The sequence below is a fragment of the Lampetra planeri genome, chromosome 39, assembly GCF_965212315.1.
Source record: "Lampetra planeri chromosome 39, kcLamPlan1.2.h2, whole genome shotgun sequence".
Classification (NCBI taxonomy): domain Eukaryota; kingdom Metazoa; phylum Chordata; class Hyperoartia; order Petromyzontiformes; family Petromyzontidae; genus Lampetra; species Lampetra planeri.
In genome coordinates, this window is record NC_136145.1 from 9,903,297 (window position 1) to 9,920,469 (window position 17,173).

A 17,173-nucleotide genomic window follows, 5' to 3' on the forward strand; every position below is an offset into this window, starting at 1 on the left:
TGTGCGCGCCGCGTGTGCGCGCCGCGTGTGCGCGCCGCGTGTGCGCGCCGCGTGTGCGCGCCGCGTGTGCGCGCCGCGTGTGCGCGCCGCGTGTGCGCGCCGCGTGTGCGCGCCGCGTGTGCGCGCCGCGTGTGCGCGCCGCGTGTGTGCGCCGTCTCTGAATGGCCAAATTCCCAATTTCACCGATGGCACGTTGTAATTAGGAGTGGCCAATACAAGGAAGGTGGGTCCCGATGAGGGCAGCTGGGCCATAGAAGAAAGTGCCCCGTTTGGCATGGTTTGGAGTTGTGAAGCCACTGTGCTAACATGAGGCAGGGCTACGTTGCATGACTTGAGATTGAGGCTGGGTTTTCATTCACAAAGGAGGGCAAACTGCCTTCGTGCGCGAGTGGATAAACCGGATCGGTGTTTTTGGAGTTTGGGTCAGTCCAAACCTCATTGCGTTCTCATTTGGAATAGAACGTTTAGCCTTTTTGGTGAATAAAAATCTCGAGCGAATAACAAGGTCTCTTCAGCTTCATTATTACACAAATTTAGCAGCTTTAAGTTTAGTTCAATTATGTAAGTTACACATGCACTGTATGCTTGATGGAAACAAACACAACCTTACATAACAAGTCTGTAAAGGAATTTAAGCCATGCAGCCCTACAAAGTAAACATCTTGGTACAAATACTTGCGTTTGTACGCACACCTACAAACACAAACGTACGAATACACTAACCCGCGGAAAAAACTCTTAATTGGCCAAGCTCATTTAACTTAATTTATTTGTGGTTACAGTGCCTAGAATATGGAGTGGGTGGGAAAGCTCAGATGAGTGGAAATCTTGGCATTCTTATTGGCATAGGGCGAATATCCTGCGCACAATTAACAGCTAAGGACTAGAGGGAAAGGGTCACAGAATACCGCAGCCGCTTCACGGTTTGACCGCATTTTGGCAGCGATCCCGCGACACTGCAACGAGCGGAATAGGCATCCCCGTGCCAGGGGAGGAAATGCCAAACTATTGCAAACATGCACATGAAATTACTACGCACAAAAAGCCCAGCACACGACACACACTCCTCAAATGCGTAGGTTGCACACCCACGTCAACAGACGTACCGATACGACACGCATGCCAAGCACGCACGCTTGCAACATCGCCTTTCACAACTAGATTTTTTAATTACAAAAATAATGAAATAATATTTTTTCTTTTACCAAGGCCCCACTGAGCTATGTAGCTCTTTTTGAGAAGTGACCTGGCCACAAAGGATAGCTCAACGAAGTGGCTTGTCACATAGAAATTTACAGCAGCAAAATGCTCTCGACGCACGTTTTGAACATTTGGATGTTAACCACCTCGCCTGTATACCAGGCGAGGTGGTTAACATCTCTTCACCGTGGCGCCCCTCGTAAATGAGCTCAGTAAAAAAACCGGCAAGAAAATAATTGTGAATCCTCCTAGACATCCCGATACGCTTCCATGGCACTCGGTAAGGGGGCATAACTGAGCACACGTGAGCCAGAGTGAGGGGTATATTTATCACACAAAGAGGAAAGGGGGGAAAACTAGAGCAGTACCTTAGTTGACAGCGAAGGTTGGCTTCGCCAAAGGAAAACCTCAGGGTACGAGGACAGCACCCGGGAGGAAGGGATCATTACTCTTTGCTAACGTGGAGCCAAATGTGACGAAACGCACACCGAGAAGCTCTGCGCCATGTATGATCGGCACCATCACACCCAAAGACAAAGATGCCCCGTATAGCCTTACCAGACTGTTGGGGCAAGTGCCGTTAGCGAGCACCTACGAAGGCTGGGATGGCACACTAGGGGGTGGGTGGCCAGCACCACGCCCGGCCGCCTTTGTCTTCCCAGTGGCGATGTTTACACACTGAACCAGGTACCTATTTGAGGCTGAGTCGACCTAGGGGAGGCCCATGACCGGTTCAAATAATCGTCACTGATGTTGGCCGTGAGCGGGAATCAAACGCGGGTCACCGGGTACGTAGCGCAGCGCGCTAACTGCTGCGCCACCGCCCCCCACACACCCGAGTACACACGAACACACGAACACACGAACACAGCAGCCTGCCACCGGTGCCTCGCAGCATACCGTCACACCACGTAACCGAAACTCGCTCACACCAACTTGCATTCACGAGCGACTGTCGACGCTCGCTCACCGTGCTAGTTTGATTTGTAGCTTACACTGTGACCACCTGGCCCATTTGACTCAACGCAGCAGCAGCAGCTTTTAAGTACTTAAAATTGATGAGCGATAAGCAAATTAGGCAATGTGATTAAAATATACAAAACACGTCGTGTGCGTCCTACTTTTTGCTGTGGGGCAACGTACGACTTTCGCACGATGGACTTCAATCTTTGCATGCCTTTGTCCAAAGCACGGAACAGAACTTGACAGAGCGTTTTTTACGAGCGTTCGATACCCACAATGGCCTCCACCGTAGCTTTGGTGTTGGATATTTACACAGACATCCTTCCTCCTACCTGTAAAGGCCACCCACTCTACCCTCTAAAGCCACGTGCACCAACACCACAACAGATTCACTCGACAGCCAGCCTTTGCTTCCAATGTGACCAAAGCAGCGAGCTCAATGCGTGAAACAAACACGGGCGCGCACATGTACATACTGATGAGCGACGAGCTACGATTTGGGAATTCGTACCCCTGCACGGTCGCGGGCTTCTGATTTGTTATAGATTTTTTTCCCGAAAATACACCTCTGTGGGGCAAACACGGTGCACAACATGCTTGGCCTCCACAAAGAACCGAGAAGTGAGACGACGTCACGACCGGTTAGGGGCCCCCCCGACGTGAACAATCTCGGAACGGGCGGCGGCGGTGGCGGCGGCCGGGCACTCACGGCACGGCGGAGTGCCGCGGCTTGGCGTTGAACTCCTCGACTTCGGAGTCGGAGGTGTTGGCGTGCTCGTGGTCGCTGCCCTCCGTGCTCAGGATGTCGAAGCCCGTGCGCGAGTAGGAGCCGTGCGAAGCCAGGAACGTGCCCAGGTTCAGGCCCTTGTTTCGCTGCCGGGCTGCGGTGGGGTTCAAGAGCGGACGGACGAGAGGAAAGGACGAAGAGGAAGTGGAGTCAGAGAGCGGGGGGGGGGTACGGTGAGAAGTGTAATTACAAACGCAGCCTTCTCGGCAGCGCGAGTTAATAAAAACACGAATATGCAGGGCGAGCGTATTTGTGTACTTATTACGTGTTGCAGGTACTTTATGACATGAAGTTCGGTCTTATGATGTGGAGTATTGCTTTGTTGGGACACGTTATTTGCAGAGATTGCAATCTATTTTAGTACATAATCTTTATTTTGAAGTGGAAGATCCTAAGAGAGATGGCGGTGATTTAAGCGGTGCTGCTAGTGAAGTCGTCGCTGGGCGGTGGCGCTGATGGCGATGTTTCAGCCGGTTCTTGGTGGTGGTGGTGGTCCTGCTGCCATCACCAGAGCTGTCCGCTTTCTGAGTGCCAAGACGGTTAAACACACCACAGAGGCAGCGGGAAGTGGACGTCACTCACCCCCAAACTCGCTGTAGGCCCGGTGCCGCCACGCCATGTAGCCCCCGACCGCTGCCACGAGTATGGCTGGGAGCGCCAGCAGCGCGGCGAAGAATGTGGGCGACAGGGTGGCACGCCCGCTCGCCACCCCAGGGGCAGCGGGCGCCACCACCGCATCCCCTGGGCCGTGCAGCGACCCCGACAGCAGCCGCGGGTCTCCCGACTCTGCGTGGACGGTTGCAGCGCGCGTGCACATTTTCACACGGGGAGGCGCGCACATCATTACCGATTAAAGCATCCCATCCTCCAATTATAAATCCACTGCTTGGGGATGAATTGCCGGCAACGAGATGAGCAGCACTTGCCATTCTCGGCATGAATTTACTGCGAAAAAAAACTAAGAGGCAGACGATAACCAAACAAATACAACTCTGAGAGCGATGAGGTAAAAAAGCAAATCTCTTGTTGGAGGTGTGGCTGCTTACCGCTAGCCCCTACATGCACATTAGATGGTCCAGCTTTCTTGACTGAGCGGTGGATGGCCTCTAGCGAGCAGAAGGAGACACAGAGGGAGGCAGGAGGAGACACCGAGGTTAAAGACCGAAGCAGAAACTACGGGGAGGGCTAAACGCAAAGCGCGTGACAGACACCAGCGTGGGAGACACCAGCGTGGCAGACACCAGCAAGAGGACGCAGATGCCGCGAAAGAGACAGGGGAAGGTGGATGGCCAAACGGGGCGGGGGGGGCGGGGGATAAACGGTGACCAAGAGATCATAAGACGGTGTGAGAGGGAGGGGCTGCGAGGTTATTTACTAATAAAGAAAACGTTGTTTATTCACTCCCTCAACACAGAGGCGCGGTTTCTCTGTGTGCCTATGTTTGTCTCTCTCTATGTATCTCTGTGATATCTGTCTGCTTATATGTCTGTCTATATGTCTCTGGTTTTGTGTTTTATCTCTCTCTCAAATTTAGCATTCTCAGGAAGAACGTAATCAACCAGGTAGGGTGTTGACTGTTATGTTATCCGACTCTGTTGTATTAGATTACATTTCTAAGTATACTAGATTTGTGCTTCTTTCATTTATACCTGATGATGATTTCTTGTGTTGCAATTGAAACGTCGTATATGCTAGTATTTAATTTATTATTTTCTCTTTATACGTGACTTTACCGAAAGAACCAAAGAGTAATTCCTGCAGTCACGAAAGCTCCAAATTAAGTTTAAAACCCATGTACACACACGCAAAAAGATGGATTCAAAAACTCTATTCTTGTCGCCACTATTATCTCAGCAACTCACAGCTCTGCAGGTCTGGCAGTTTCTTAAACATAAGTGATTCACTGCAGATTTGTTAAGCACAGGATTATGGGCGTTGCACCACCAGACGCAAGCATCACGGAGGTTTAGTGGAGGGAAAAGTCGAACCACCGAATAACTCTTTCTCACGTGAAAAAAATAAACCCAGAGGCCATGCAAAGGGTGCAAAATGCAAGCAGCGCACTGAAATACTGCCTGAGAGGGCATCCACAGCCACAAGGGATCACGGTGAGGCTAGAGTTCCAGACAAAACTTCGACGGCACCGACGCCCATTGCACAGCGGCTTATCGAAACAACGCTGCGAGAATGCGAGAGATAGCGGGGGGGGGGGGGGGGTGGGAAGGGAGGCGAGGCGTGATGTGCGGCTCACTCTCGACGGGCGTGAACTTCCACACGCGCCCTGAGATGGTGTCGCCCACGAACACAGCGCTGCCGTTGCCCAGGACCGCCACATCGTGAGGCATGTGCATCCTCTGCAGGGTCGGGACGCAGCAGCAGCAGCAAGGTGCAGCACAAGCGTTACCGGTCATTCGCCAATGGTGGACTCGATCTAAATTACATTTTAATTAAAGGTAACTTTAATTAGATTTGTAGCTTGTAATTGGTATCGAAATTACCCGCCTGAAAGTAATCGATTATTTGATCCTCATGGCGGTTCCCCGGGGTACCAAACAATACAAAATGGCCGAGGCAATTAAATATTTTATTTCTGGGACTATTTTTTCCAGGGGTGTACTTCAACTCCACCACTGGGGTACCAATCAATCCGAAATCAGTCCTACTCTGGGATGTCGAAACGCGAGGACGATTGCGCCGAAACCCCGAACGCTCGCGGTACGCACCGTAGTGGTGCATCATCGTGTACAGCTCGTCGAGACGAGTCGATTGCCGTATCGCCGACCATCAACAGACTAAAAGTGACTGCGTCACGGACATAGTGCGAGAGCCGGGGTGCTATGGTACTCTGGGTACCGCCATAAAGTGTATTTGTTATCTATACATAAAATGGTTAATTGGCAAACTTGAATCCAATTACCTCTCCTCCAGTAATTTAAGTGCAATGAGAATAGTCTCTTACAGAGTGAATCCGTCCGCCGAGTTCGATTTCTGGCCACGGAGGAAACCGGTGGCGAGTGGCATCCGAATCAGTCCTGGTGCTTCCCCGCCCCGTGACCAACCCCCGCACTCACCAGCGTGGTGAGGTATGGTCAAAGAACCACCATGACCGTTCTGGTACAAGAAGGCCTTCTTGCTACTAGAGGAATGTGGAAGTTCTAAGGGTCACAAGGAAGAAGAGCACTCTTCCCACACTCGTCGAGTGGGAACCACTCCTTCAAGATGTAAAAGTTGAAGGTTGATTAATGACAAAACGGGTATCCCTCGAATTACGAGCGTTCGGTTGACGAAATCTCCCGTTGACGCAATTGACAAATTATGAACACTCTTTGATGAACGAAATCGAATTTCCGCGTTCACGAAATTTTACTACGGCACTCGCCGTGAGGTCATCAAACAAGAAGCAGCCGGGAGGCTGCGTCATCCATCAACGAGAGCGTCACAATGCAACAGCAGTAACGCCTTGCCAGTCGTTCCAACATGCAGCACATCTTTTGGCGAGTTCCCCAAAAAGGTTAAATATTTTAGTTTTCAATTATCATTCAATCGATTTCACATTTATCTTCTTTATTATTATTTTGTATTGTCAAAAGTGACTTGGATGTAAAATTTTAGATTAGGATAAGAGTTGGAATTGACTGTCTGAAACACATCCCTCAATGAAAAAAATTAATGGGAAAAGCCATTCTCGATTTACGAAATTACGTTTTACAGCGTGTTTAATGAAGAACGCATCCCTTTCGTAAACCGAGGGAAACCTGTCGTTGTTAATTTAAAGATCCTCATGGATTTCAAGGCTTTTTTTTTTAAGTCCACCGCTCGGGGGATTGTTTGCAATTTGAGCACAATGCACGGACAGAAAAGAGTCGAGTCCAGTGAACGTCACTTCCTGCTTAAATGAGCACTCAGCCATTGGTGCTCATCTCCGTCGTACAGCCCTGATCCAGTGGTGGAAATTACACGTATCTATGGTGGGAGCGAGTATATCCATAGAAGAAAAAAAACACTTGAATTCCACGTAAAGTGAGACTCATTTTATATGCCCCCTGCAGGGATGATGAGCTGAGTCAACCCCCAACTGAGTCTTGAAATCGCAATCTACTCGTTGCAAGCCGCTCGCTTTTCCGCTGAGCCACCTGAAAAGGTAACATTTTTCTTCTTTCATTTGGATTAATAGCAGCAGATAACATTTTACATCTGTTATCCACTCAATTGTCTGTTCAGAAGCAAGTGGATCTCATCCATTCCTCCTTAAAATGCGTGAAGACAGCAGCGGCGGAGTGTTCACGATGTGGGTCGATGGTTTGGCATTCGTAGCCGCACTCGCAGGCCGCCGAATCTTTGACGCGCCATTTGTGCATCAGGCGGCCAGGAGTACCACAAACCCACCCATATAAAAGGGGAACATTCAAAAGTCCAAATGGATGCTGCCAACTCGTGACCACCGCACAGCCCAGCTTGTTGGCAGTCATTTGCATGCAGAGTTACCAGTCACAATCCACCTAAGCCACTTCCAAGTGCTGGATTAAAGGTATTCAACAACGAAAAGTTATTTGGCAACAACTGCAAGAAGAAGAATCAAAAGAATCGCAGGCGAAAAATCCGCTCATCCAAACCTCGCATTACAAATCGGCAATATTTGGGAACATCGCCTCTCTCTCGGCTAACGCAGCCACCATGACACGAAGATGAACGTACAGACAGATGGACGGATAATCATACAGATGAAGGGATGGACGTTCAGACAGACGGGCAGAGTGATGGCAAGAGAGTCCACACCTCGTCCTTGGGCACAAAGGTGCTGAGGATGTCGCCGGTGTCATAGCGCAGCACGAAGCCCTTGGGCATCTCTCCGCCCTCCTCTCCTGTCAGAGGAGCCCCGTTGAGCACGTAGAGCAGCCCACCTGAGCACAGCACAACCCATCACAAAGACAAAGATCCCCCGCATAGCCTTAACAGACTGTTGGGGTAAGTGGTGTTAGCAAGTACCTATGAAGGCCGGCATGAAGCATGAGGTGGGTATCCAGAACCACGCCCGGACGCCTTTATCTCCCTCGTGGTGATGTTTACACATTGCACCAGCTACTCATTGGAGGCTGGGTCGACCTCGGGTAGGTCCAGGACTTGGTCAGACAATCGTCAACTCGTGTTGGCCATGAGCAGGAATCGAGCTCGGGTTGCCGAGTGTGTAGCGCGACACGTTATCCGCTACACGACCACTCCCCACACCCAGCACACACACACTTTTGCACCTCCGATTAGCATGGTTGGCTATGGTACGGTGCGAAAGAAGTTCTACATACAACACTGTCCAAAAGGTGCCTGTAGCGAGTGGCTCAGCACGGTTGGTGTGGGCCCTGCTGCAAGTAATGAAATGGGGCCCACCCTCCTCCTGTCCAATATCCCCACCCTCCTCCTGTCCAATATCCCCCCCCCCCTCCTCCTTTTTGGAGTGTGACACCCGGCTCTCTCCGGAGCAGTTGTGCCACCTGCACACTCGGCAGCTACGCCGCGGCCTGTTGTCACAAACCTGGCAGCGATGTGTCAATACCTGCCCTGCTGGCGGGTTACGTTACCAGCCTTGCTTAATGCTCTACGACATGCTTCCCGTATTTCTGCGCTGTGTAAACACGCAAGCTCTAAAAGCAATAAAAAATGATAACAGAATGCGGTTTTTGTTTGATCACCGACAGACCACAACATTGGGTGGTTCAGGCGCAACTGAACCACCTTTGGAAAGCAGCTTTGGCTTCCACGGCATCGTTATAACTCGTTGGCGCGGGTCTAAACGGGCCACGCTGTGCCGAAACACGTGCTGACTTTCATGGCCCAACTTGTTCCGACCGTGCTGCCGGCAATGCGATGATGAGATGAAGAAAACATTCGGAAATTTTGCATAGCAGCACACAGCAGTGTAATAGAGTTCTTTCTCTATAAAATAAGTGGCTTCTTTATCTTTTACACAGTACAGGTAAACCTTTCCCGCTTCAAGTGATTCAGCAAGACAGTCAAACTGAGTCTTAATTCTCAAGAGCTGGAGTTTCTCCAAGTCAAGTCCAAAACCAAACGTAACACATCGTGTTGTTTTGTTAATTCATTTGTGACTGGGCTGAGACGGCCATCAACTCGCCAAACGTGGCCGTCCCGATGCGAACCCAGGAGCTCGGTGCTCCGAACTCCGGCCTGCCCCGACACCTCCGTTAGCAGCAACTCTTTCAAGCGCCATCTCAGCCGGCCGGTGTGACGTTAGCGGCCGGCCAGTGTCCAAGCGGAGCGAGCCGTACCGCTAGCCGGCGTGTAGGCGAGCGAGAAGACACGGCCGCCGAACGCCGCGTGGTCGATGGTGCGCGTCCGCGTGCCGTCGTCGGCGCGGAAGCACTGCACGCGTCCGTTCTCGCGGTCCGCCACGCACAGCGTGCTGCCGTCACCGCCGCCGTCGCCAGCGTCGTCGTCCGACACGCGGCTCACCAGCGTGAGGGCGTGGGGGATGCGGAACTCGCCCGGCTGGGAGCCCTCTGGTGGCAGGAGACGTGCGCACGAGGTCACAACCGTGCGAGCGAGCGAACAAGATACAGCTGCCACACAATGAACGCTCACAGAACACTTCATGCAAACTGATTAATTAAAATACAGCCCGCACCTCCGATTACCACGGTTGGCTACGTACGGTGCGAAAAAAGTTCAACGTACATATGTACATATGCCGATGGCTAACTCACCGACCATTACATGCTTTATAAGCACCCTTTACTAAGTCACAGCGGCCTTGCCAACTACCACAAATAAAAAACTCAGACCCTTACAAATTACTCAGCAGTAGCCGACCATTCGCCAATAAGTGTTGGTGAACCCATCATAGTTCTTGCGCCAGGCTAGGTGCACTTTGATGCCGAATTAAATGTTGAAGGCTCGTTGCACAAGCCTAGTCTAAGGCATTATGGTTTAAACGAGTGAGTTGACTGGCAGATGCACCAACCTGCGCTCGCCTGCTGTGCCACCCCCTTCAGTGTTTTAGCCGCCACATACAAATGCACACCACTCAAGTACGCACATCACTCGCCACAAAACAAAAAACAGAGACTCGCGCACACACCCACACAATCCACACCGGCACGCACACACAAACAAAATCGCACACTGGCACGCACAGACACACACACACACAAACAAAATCGCACACTGGCACGCACAGACACACACACACACAATTGCACACTGGCGCTAGACCGGAGGCGGCTGGCTGCACGCACCGGTGCCCCACTCCCTGACAAAGGTGCCGTCGAGGGAGAACACCGCGATGCGACCATTGCAGTATCCGTCGGAGATGAAGGCGAGGCGCAAGCGTGGATCCACCGCCACGTCCGTGGGCTTGCAGAAGTGCGAGGCGCCATCGCCAGGGCGCATGCGCTGGCCCAGCGTCAGCAGTGGCTCTTTCCCACCCCCGGTGGCCAAGCGGAACACCTGGGGCGGAAGACGGACTGGTCAACCTGTGTCTCTTCTTTGTTAATAGGCCCCAGTGGTTAGCTTCTCCAAAGTAAAGGGCATCTCCGCTGACGAGCAATGACACGGGGCGCTTAACGGTCATTTTGCGGGCCGTGCGTGGTGAGAAAGCCCTTTAAGGTGTTCAATTAAACACTATATTTTTTTAGTCCGATTGCTTTATCGATGCCATAGAATAAGACACAGCGTCCATTCGGATCTCTCTCAACACAGCAGTGTGGCCGTTTGCGTGAGAGAATGAACCACGGAAGCGGATATCAAAGAGCTACCTCCGACATCCCTCAAAGTGATCTCTGGTCCACAAAGTGGGAGGGGGGGGGGCTAGAAATTTCCCACTCGCCCTGCCACAGAAAAGGGTGAGTTACATGACAGACCATATATTTAAATTCCGAAATGTATCTAAATTAAGTGAATGCGATGGTCATCATTGTGCCAGAAAGCCCTTAACGTTTGCTAGTTAAGAGTGGAATCAACTCATGGAATCGAAGCAAAGTGCTGCCTTTGTGCCAAGTGCATTCACCATTGGGACATCCACACATCTGCGACCCAGCGATTTGGAAGTGCAAAATGCGGTGGGTCACCAATTTTGTGAGCTCACAAAACCAGTTGCACTGAGAGGTAGCCACGATAAAGCAGAACAGCAAGTTTACTTGTAAAATGTATCTGTATGGACCTTGCAATATTTCCCCTGAGTTTGCATTTCTTCTCTTCAGGCACTCGGGTTTCCTTCCACATGAAGCAAAACACTCGTCAAAAAAAATTGGCCAAACTTCCCAATACAGGCATCTCTTGAGACCCAGTGGGACTCTCCTGCATAAATATTAAAATCACGTTTTATTTCTAGAAACCTGCATCGTTTATCCAAAATTGCATCTGAAAATGCTGTAGAATGTGTAGCGTGCACAGACAAGCGAGAAGGCGGATAGAAGTGCTTGGGCTATTGTTGGCAATCGTTTGGAATTGCCTAAGCTCTGCCGTCCTATATTGGAGGTTTTGGCCAGCTGCATTCATCAACAAACATCGGGTCAAATCTTGACTTAAAGCTTTCGTGACTGCAGGAATTCATATTCTCTGGGTCTTTCGGTAAAGTCACGTAGATAGGTTCAAAGAAAATAACAAAAAATAAACAAAAACTACGACGTTTCGATCGCAACACAAGCGTTCGTCATCAGGAAGGACGAACGCTTGTGTTGCGATCGAAATGTCGTAGATTGTCATTTATTTTTTTATTTTCTTTGAACCTATCTACGTGACTTTACCGAAAGACCAAAAGAATATAAACATCGGGTTAGTGTTACAATTAGCACCCACCTGATGCAGAGCCACGTCCGTCACCCACAGTTTGCCCTCAAAGTCAATGCTGAGTCCATGTGGTAGATAAAACCTGAACACAGGAACACACCGGTGATCACACAGGTACATCCAGACAGAGGCACATGCAGACACAGGCACATACACACAAGACGAAGATCCCCCGTGTCACCTTGAACACACTGTTGGGACAAGTGCTGTTAGTGAGCACCTATGAAGGCCGGCACGGCACACAAAGGGGGTGGGTGGCCAGCACCACGCCCGACCGCCTTTGTCTCTCCAGTGGCGATGTTTACACACCGCGCCAGGTACTGACTTTAGGCTGAGTCAACCTAGGAGAGACCCAAGACCAGGTCCCTGGTGTTGGCTGTACGCGGGAATAAAACTCGGGACGCCGTAGCGCAGCGCGCTAACCGCTACACTCCCGTTCCCCACTCTACAACACTGCAATACACATGCACACACCTACATACACGTGCATGTACAACATTCCTGTCGGGAAGCTATGATAAATTATTCACGTGGGTCCACACAGGAAAGCATCCATCACGACTGACAGGGAGGAAAAAATTAAAGCTGTTAGCACTGAATTGTATCTCGCATGCAGAACATCATCATTATCATCATCACTCTCATCCTTGGCCATTGTCTATTTAAAGGCATGCAATTTATTTTGTCTCTAGAGCAATGTGTCTATTAAAACGTTTACATTTGGGAAACATAATTATAGGGAGACATGCCACTGAAATACAAAAAAAACTTTTGAGAAATGTTTAGGCGTCGAGTCCGATCAAACTGAGCAACTCGCCTTCATCAGTCTCCCACGCTCAGTCAAATACATTTAATAATTTCTACTTGCTACGCACCGCACAGTATTTGTTCACTCTCACAGACAGAGTGAGCTTCCCAGCCAGGCGTTGAGCGAGAGCAAAGTTTCCCACCTGAGCTCTGCAGTCCTCTATATATTAAGGTTGTTATCGGCCAATTACTGAGTGTTTAAATGTGGGAGAAATCCTGAGCACCCAGAGAAACACCACAGGCAGCGAGGGGGTAACACTTTAGTTTGTTGTCCTTCCCCTGCACCTCCGATTAGCACGGTTGGCTACGTACGGTGCAAAAGAAGTTCAACATACGTATGTACATACAGATGCAACAGAGGTAGTCCCCACACTTTGCTGTGCCGCCCTCTCATGGCAAGCCGTGGTGCAGGCGCCACGGGAGGGGAGTTGCACAGCATTCATGCAACAATTCACCAACCTTCGCCTCCACGGTGCAGGGTTACAGGCCACGTGCACAGCCAGCAGCGCCCAGCGAGTCTGGCCAAACCATCCTCTGGGGCCGCAAGCCGGGGGGAGAGCCTCATCCAGCAGTGGATTGACAACAAGGGCCCGACATGTATGTATGCATGTACGAGTGCTGTGTCTCACATGTCCTTGCCAAACGAATGCACGAGGTGCCCAGACACTGGGTCAAAAGCCAGGATGGTGTCCTCAGCGATGGGGCCCAGGTGATCCTCCAGGAACTCATCGCGGTTGTTGAAGGAGCTGAGGACCAACACACACAGACACCACCAAGTCACCACAGTGCTTGTACCAGGCTAGGTACACCGAGTACACGTCAAGTGTCCGAGGCTCATACATGCATGCATGTATGTGCTCTATCTGCGCATGTGTTGGGGAGTGGTGGCGCAGTGGTTAGCGCATTGCGCGATGAAACCGCGACCCAAGTTCAATTCCCGGTCACAGCCAACACCAGTGACGATTATCTGAACCGGTCCTGGGCCTCTCCCAGCTCGACTCGGCTTCAAATGAGTACCTGGTGCGGTGTGTAAACATTGCCACGGGGGGGACAAAGGCAATCAGGTGTGGTGCTGGCCACCCACCCGCTCAAGTACAATGCCAGATTTCATAGGTGCTCGCTAACAGCACTTGCCCCAACTGCCTGTTAAGGGCATAAGGGGGATCTTTGTCTTAGTTTATGGTCTATATATGAACGATAGTGCTTATGCGTATGCTTTGAGTGTAGTTGTGTGTGGCTGCTTATGCTTGTGTGTGCGCGAGTGTGTGCGCGTGTGTGCGCGTGTGTGTGCGTGTGTGTGCGTGTGTGCGCTAGTGTGTGCGCTAGTGTGTGCGCGTGTGTGTTTGCGTCAGCTTCTGACCGACGGGGGTCCCAAATGCGGTCGCCACGGTGAAACGCGTAGATCAGGTCCTCCGTGTCGACGGCCAGCCCCGTCACCTGCCCGAGGGTGACCCCCTCTGGGTGCCACTGCGTGTCCTGCTCCAGCTTCAGGTCTGCGGCGGGAGGATGGGGAGGACATCCAGAGAGTGACGGCCGAGCGGTGGAGTCCTCGTTTTCAGCGCAGACCAAGCGACCGATCAGCGGACGGTCAGATGTCACCCGCGCTGAGGAAATTAGGCGCCAGTGCAGCCCTTCGTCCATCCACTGCTGGATGAGGGCCTAACCACACCGTGCGGGTCGTGGACTTGTTTGTCCACACTTCACTGTGCGGGTCGGTGAAGGCACGGAGCGTAGATGTGGGGGCACAAGAGTAAAGTACAACAATGGATGTTGTTGGACTGCCTTTATGTTGGCCACAACATAGCCACATGGAAATTTAGACATTTGTAGTGGGTTCAATTGAGGCGCACACTTGAACTTGGAGGCAACACTTTTATTAACGAACACAGCAGGTAACTCTTCACGTTAACAGGATAACTACATAGGGTGGTGACCACCGCTCCTAACTAACTAACACTCGAGGGGATAGCTATATAGTCAGACCAGGACAGCTAACAGGCTGCCTGGTCCACGAGCGAAGAACGGAGAGCGAGGATCGTAGATGGCGGCTTCATTCCCAGAGAAGGACAGTCGTGATCCCTCTCGGGACTTGGCCTATAACCGCTCCGGGGTAGCCGGCTCCGCCCTTGGCCACGCCCCCTTCCAGATCCTTCGGGGGAGCCCTGGCTCCACATCACGTGACCATCACGCCCCCTTCTGGGGGTCCCCTTGCCCCCTCGTCCGGTCACGTGCCCTCTCGGGTTCACCCAGGACATCGTGTCCTGACCCGACCTCAGTGACACCCGGACCCTGCCATGCTCACACTGGTGCCATAGAGAGGCACCACGCATAGAGTGCCATTCATCACTCGGTACTGTCGCTACACAGTAGTAACACCATGTATGTCACTACACATTCATTGAGGAACTGAAACGATGCGAAATACATGCTAAAGAGGCCGCAACGATAAGGAGACGGCACAAGGTGTGTGACGTGGGGAGATGACATCGCGCTTGATTACATCATCGGCAAGGGATGCGTGCGCGCGACTTGCGACGTTATCGCCCTTGGAAATAAAGGCTGATCGATTGAGCGCTGAGTTTTTATTGTTCCAGTTTTGGAAATCCCTTTGGTCAAATAAGCCAATTTTCTAGAGGGCAAGTCAAATTTTACACACAAACTTAATTTAACATACAAGTCATTATGACCACATGTTATAGACATAATAAGTATGCAATCACACTTTCAACCTTGGTGTTAAAATAAGTCTCGAGACCCAGTGAGGCTTGTGTGGATAAACAACATCGCTATTATTTTTCTGAGCGGCGGCGGAATCTGCTGCTACAGCGAACGCAGGCTGAGCAGGGCAAGGCAGGGCCTCACCGTCCGCACCTCCGATTAGCACGATTGGCTATGTTCGGTGCAAAATAAGTTCAAGATACGTACCATCGGGCGAGCGATTGGGCAGCAGCACGGGAACGTTGGCGATCGCCGGAATCCCTCGGAAGAGCCGCGCCTCTCCACGCTTCATGCACCGAATGCTGGGATCGCCCTGGGAGGCGTCCGTCGAGTACATGATGTACAAGTTGCACATCTCGTCGTCCGAGTTCATGCTGGCGACACGGGGATGGTGGGTGCACAAACGGGAGGGGGAAGGGGAGACGCGCACGACAGCGGCGCGGGTGAGATGGCGCAACGGGAAGGGGGCGGCCGTGCGACGCGGCGCCAGCGCGGCGAGTCACCCACCCGACGTAGGTGGTCTCGGACATCCCGAGCCCCGAGAAGACGCAGCGAGCCGCCACGATGTCTCCCAGCCTGACCTCCATGGGCTCCGCACGCGGGTAGAACGCCTGCAGGGGCGACATTGCGACAGCGCAACACTTGGAGCGAGGGGAAGAAAGCGGAGTCCGCTGGGTGCCTCGGGGGCTAATAACACCACTACCACCGCGGCAATGGTGAGGATTGGAGACGGTAGGGCTAGGGGAAGATGAGACGAGTGGAAGGTGCAGCCAGGGGATGGCAAGGATAGGGGATGGTGAGGCTATGGAAAGGTGAGGCTAGGGGAAGGAAGGTGGCGAGGGAGGATAACATATGCTGAAGCCATGGGATGGTGAGGCTAGGGGATGGCGAGGCTATGGGATGGTGAGGCTAGGGGATGGTGAGGCTAGGGGATGGTGAGGCTATGGGGTGGTGAGGCTAGGGGATGGTGAGGCTATGGGATGGTGAGGCTATGGGATGGTGAGGCTATGGGGTGGTGAGGCCATGGGATGGTGAGGCCATGGGATGGTGAGGCTATGGGGTGGTGAGGCTATGGGATGGTGAGGCTATGGGATGGTGAGGCTATGGGATGGTGAGGCTAGGGGGTGGTGAGGCTAGGGGATGGCGAGGCTATGGGGTGGCGAGGGTTATCGTGGGTATGCTCACCTGTGGCAGCAGTGGGGTCTGCCGGCCGATTTCCGTCCAGTTACCGTCACGAACCCGGTAGCCGCTGATCACTTGACCTGCGCTCACCAATCGCACGCGCGGCACCGTGCAACAGCGGGCGCACAGGTGGGGTGGGGAAGAGAGGGAGTGGGAACGAATGAAGATTAAAACATTCCAAATTACAACGGTGCGATCGTTGAAACCACCACACAAACATATCGAACATGCATCACCAAAACGCAAGTACCGAAGAGTTCAAATGGCGGTCAGCCGTGGAATCGGCATACCGCAACTTGGAAAGGAGTCAACAGTCATCGCCCTGTGGAGAGACTGGCCAGATCGATAGCAATGTGACATTTTCACCGGCAGCTCAGACCTGCCAATGAGATGACCGTTCATTGACAAGAAGGTGGGCACCAGGCGGTCGAGAGAGAAATGTATTTAGTCCTCCGCTCAATGTCAGGTCCTTGGTCCGATTCCCCATCACTCAGGAATCATCATTGAAGTTGTTTCCAATTGCATTCCTTATGAGCGTTATTTTTTTAGGTGACACCATCACCGTCACGTGGTCAAATGTCAACCAGCAGGACATCTGCTCCCAAGTCAGCCCTTTGCCTGGCAGCACCAAGAAAGAAGCCCGGTCTCGGGTGACGCAGCCTCTCCAGCCGATGGTTTCGTGGTTCATGGTTCATGGTCGGCTCTAATGGCTACTGC

General features: G+C 52.0%; 1 protein-coding gene across 2 annotated transcripts in view; it reads right to left on the minus strand.

Annotated features, from left to right (window-relative positions):
• Positions 1-751: 751 nt before the first annotated feature.
• The window catches only part of LOC144731610 (peptidyl-glycine alpha-amidating monooxygenase B-like), a 42,771-nt gene continuing 26,349 nt past the window's right edge, over positions 752-17,173 (minus strand). Inside the window, exons 11-23 of one of the 2 annotated variants that reach the window (XM_078612795.1) lie at positions 16,460-16,536; positions 15,782-15,885; positions 15,482-15,648; positions 13,917-14,049; positions 13,186-13,302; positions 11,759-11,831; positions 10,198-10,408; positions 9,232-9,462; positions 7,727-7,851; positions 5,202-5,304; positions 3,997-4,056; positions 3,533-3,736; positions 752-3,044 (exon numbers count right to left, since the gene is read on the minus strand). In XM_078612795.1, the coding sequence (XP_078468921.1) occupies positions 2,869-3,044; positions 3,533-3,736; positions 3,997-4,056; positions 5,202-5,304; positions 7,727-7,851; positions 9,232-9,462; positions 10,198-10,408; positions 11,759-11,831; positions 13,186-13,302; positions 13,917-14,049; positions 15,482-15,648; positions 15,782-15,885; positions 16,460-16,536 (1,781 nt within the window). In that variant the 3' untranslated portion in view covers positions 752-2,868. The remainder of the gene's footprint in view (positions 3,045-3,532; positions 3,737-3,996; positions 4,057-5,201; positions 5,305-7,726; positions 7,852-9,231; positions 9,463-10,197; positions 10,409-11,758; positions 11,832-13,185; positions 13,303-13,916; positions 14,050-15,481; positions 15,649-15,781; positions 15,886-16,459; positions 16,537-17,173) is intronic. The other variant, XM_078612796.1, reaches the window with a different exon arrangement.